The sequence below is a fragment of the Limulus polyphemus genome, unplaced genomic scaffold (genome assembly GCF_000517525.1).
Source record: "Limulus polyphemus unplaced genomic scaffold, Limulus_polyphemus-2.1.2 Scaffold7408, whole genome shotgun sequence".
Lineage (NCBI taxonomy): Eukaryota > Metazoa > Arthropoda > Merostomata > Xiphosura > Limulidae > Limulus > Limulus polyphemus.
In genome coordinates, this window is record NW_013673018.1 from 27,398 (window position 1) to 30,307 (window position 2,910).

The 2,910-nt window shown below is 30.0% G+C and overlaps 1 protein-coding gene across 1 annotated transcript in view; it reads left to right on the forward strand.

Annotated features, from left to right (window-relative positions):
- The window catches only part of LOC106474591 (formimidoyltransferase-cyclodeaminase-like), a gene marked incomplete at its 5' end in the record, with an annotated part of 26,019 nt that extends 25,048 nt beyond the window's left edge, over positions 1-971 (forward strand). The window contains one exon of the mRNA XM_022402904.1: positions 504-971. Within this exon, the coding sequence (XP_022258612.1) occupies positions 504-587 (84 nt within the window). The remainder of the gene's footprint in view (positions 1-503) is intronic.
- Positions 972-2,910: the final 1,939 nt, after the last annotated feature.

Sequence of the window (2,910 nt, forward strand, 5' to 3'; positions counted from 1 at the left end):
CCCCCCCCCCCCCCCCCCCCCACCCCCCACCACACACACACAGTCGGCAGGCCTGACTACTGTGATTGAAAATATATTCAATATCTCATCATAGAGATTACCAAAATTTAAAAAATAGTGTTATTCTTAACTTTTCTACAGGACGTGTAATTAAGCCTGTTAGATTATTGAAAGTCGTGTGACTGAAGGAATTACTTATTCAACACTTCAAAAGCTTTAAAAAAAATATTGATGTTATTGTCACTCTTATGCTAAAAAAAACTGTAAATTGAAAATAATATTCATAGATTGTTGTGCATTGATACCATTGTTATATATCTTTACACTAGCCTTCTTCATTACAAAAGGAGAAATAAAAAAAAAAGCCATGTTTTGTTTAATAAAGAATTTAAAATGTAAGGTTTTATCACTTAAATTAAACATGAATGGGGAAGGAGCTGTTTTAAGTATTTTTATAGTTTTTGAATTTAACAGAAAACTTGTGTTTTACTGGTTTATTTCAGGTTCTGGAGGAAGTAGAACATCACAGGAGAGTTGCAGAAACAGGCTGCCGGGAAGTGCTAAAAATTCTTCAGGACAGACAGTAGAGGTTTTGTGACTGATGATTAAGAACAGTTTCATTTGAGTATTAAGGTTCTCAAAGAATAAGGTTGTGAAGTGAAAGTGTTTTTGTTTTTTTTAATGTTTGGACAATCATGTTTATATGTTGAGCCAATGACAAGAGAGTATGTGTAATCAAAGTGCTATTTCTTGTTCATTGTATTTGCTTACTACCAATAATTTTACCTTATTATATGACATACATACATATTAAAGAAATGGCTTATTTGAGATATTTATATGGTTTTACTGATAGGTCTACAAGTAGCTATTTATACGAGATTAGGAAACCTTCATAGGTTTATTGTACATAAAGTATGCTATCCTCATTGTATATTATTAAGTTGGCAATAAAATAGTCAGAAGTCCTTTTAATTTGTTAAGCACGTGTTCAAGTAATTTAGCATGGTTAAATAATTAATCAAGTAAAGAAATTAATGGTTCTTTTTGTATTACCAAACATACAAAAACATGCAAGACACCAGAAATTATAGTCTTTTTTGGTGTAGAAAAGTTTACAACTGTTTAAAAAGATTTCAGTACTTAAGGCAAAATTGTGGTTATGGTTAATATCATGTATGATCACCTGAGTCTAATCATTAATTAGTAACTAATTATTATATTTTTTCATATAACTAGGTACAAAATTGTTTTTATCCTTTATTTTGACTGATAATCTACTCCTATCTCCAGGGGCATCCTGAAAATGACTGTTTCTTTGTTGGTAGTGGCCAGGATTCAATCCTGGGTCTTCTTAATAGAAGTTTGGTGCATTATCCACTTGATAGGGGTCTTCGTGAAAGATAAATGTGATTAACTAGATTATTTATTCTATTTGTACAGATCATGCTGTAGGTTTTGTTTTATCAAGTGAAAATAAGCCACGTACAAAGATACTGAAGAATCTCTTTCATTTCAGTATTAAAAGACACAAATAAAGAACACAAAATAAGCTGTCCTTAAAGTGGTGTACTTAATCAAACTCTTCAATATAGTAAGTTTCTGAAGAGTGTCAGTTCCAAGTATTAAAAATGTTGGGATCACAAGTTTTTTTTAATAGATAGAATAGTTAGTAAAGTTTGTAACATACTACCCTAAAGCTAGTTATATATATGAATACAGAATGAAATGTGTTTACTGTAATGGGTTTATAATATTAAGACAACAAAATTTATTTTTATATTTCAGGTGGAAGTAATTTAAGATGCTGATGTTTGATATAAGAATTGGTTCTTAAAGATTTCTTGAGTAAAGTGGGTTTTGTGTGGTCAAATAACAAGTGCATAAATCAGGAAGGATTCTTGTGCATTGAACAAAAAAAAATGTTGTGGTCATTAAACTGGGTATATGGATTAAGAGTAATAAATTGTCCCAAGTGACTTGATTTAGTAACACAGGCCTGCAATGGTTTTACTGTCTTGAAATTTTTACACATTCTACGGTAATTCCTGTACGCTGAATCCAAAAATGATATCCATTTTTCTCCATCATGTACAGATTTTTCACAAAACGTCATATGTACTTTTACATAAGTGAATCATTTTCATTGAAATCGGGTCACATTTTGTTATGCTGAAAATGTTGACAACCACTGGCTATAGATTTATTTCTCTAGACCAATCGTGATGTGAGAGTCTTATCGATCATTCTAGAACCCAAACATAATAATAAAAAATGTTCTTTGTGGTAAACGAAATAATAATTTGATCTAAGTAAGTTTTTTTTATTCCTCCCAATTTATAAAAAAATCCTTATGTGATAGAAAAAAATGAATATTATTTTCAAAATCTGTATATCTGAATTATGGAAAATCCATTATTAAAACCAAAGCAACTTTTATGAAGTTTAAATTTGCAGGCATGTGTAATGAATAGTTTAAAGGGAAAAACATGTGGATTACAGAACAAGCATTTAAAGTTCTTGGGCTCAGTTTGATTTCAAACATTAAATAGCCCACCATGGTCACTTTAAAGTCACACTACGCAAGTCAAATGGTAGTGCAACTTCCAAGACAATATAACTTTTTGTATTTATTGTCCTTTAATGGTGTATAAGTGACACAGTGGAGAGAACAAACACGCTAAAAATTGAACATATATTTTATATTAATCGCTTTTTGATTTTTTAAATTCCAGGACAATATAACTTTTTGCATTTATCATCTTTTAATGTTATACAAGTTGACATAGTGGAGAGAAAAAACACTAAAAATTGAAGATGTGTTTTATATTAATTGCGCTTTGATTTTTTAAAATTCCAGGACAATATAACTTTTTTTTTGTATTATCTTTAATTAGTGTGCAAGGCACA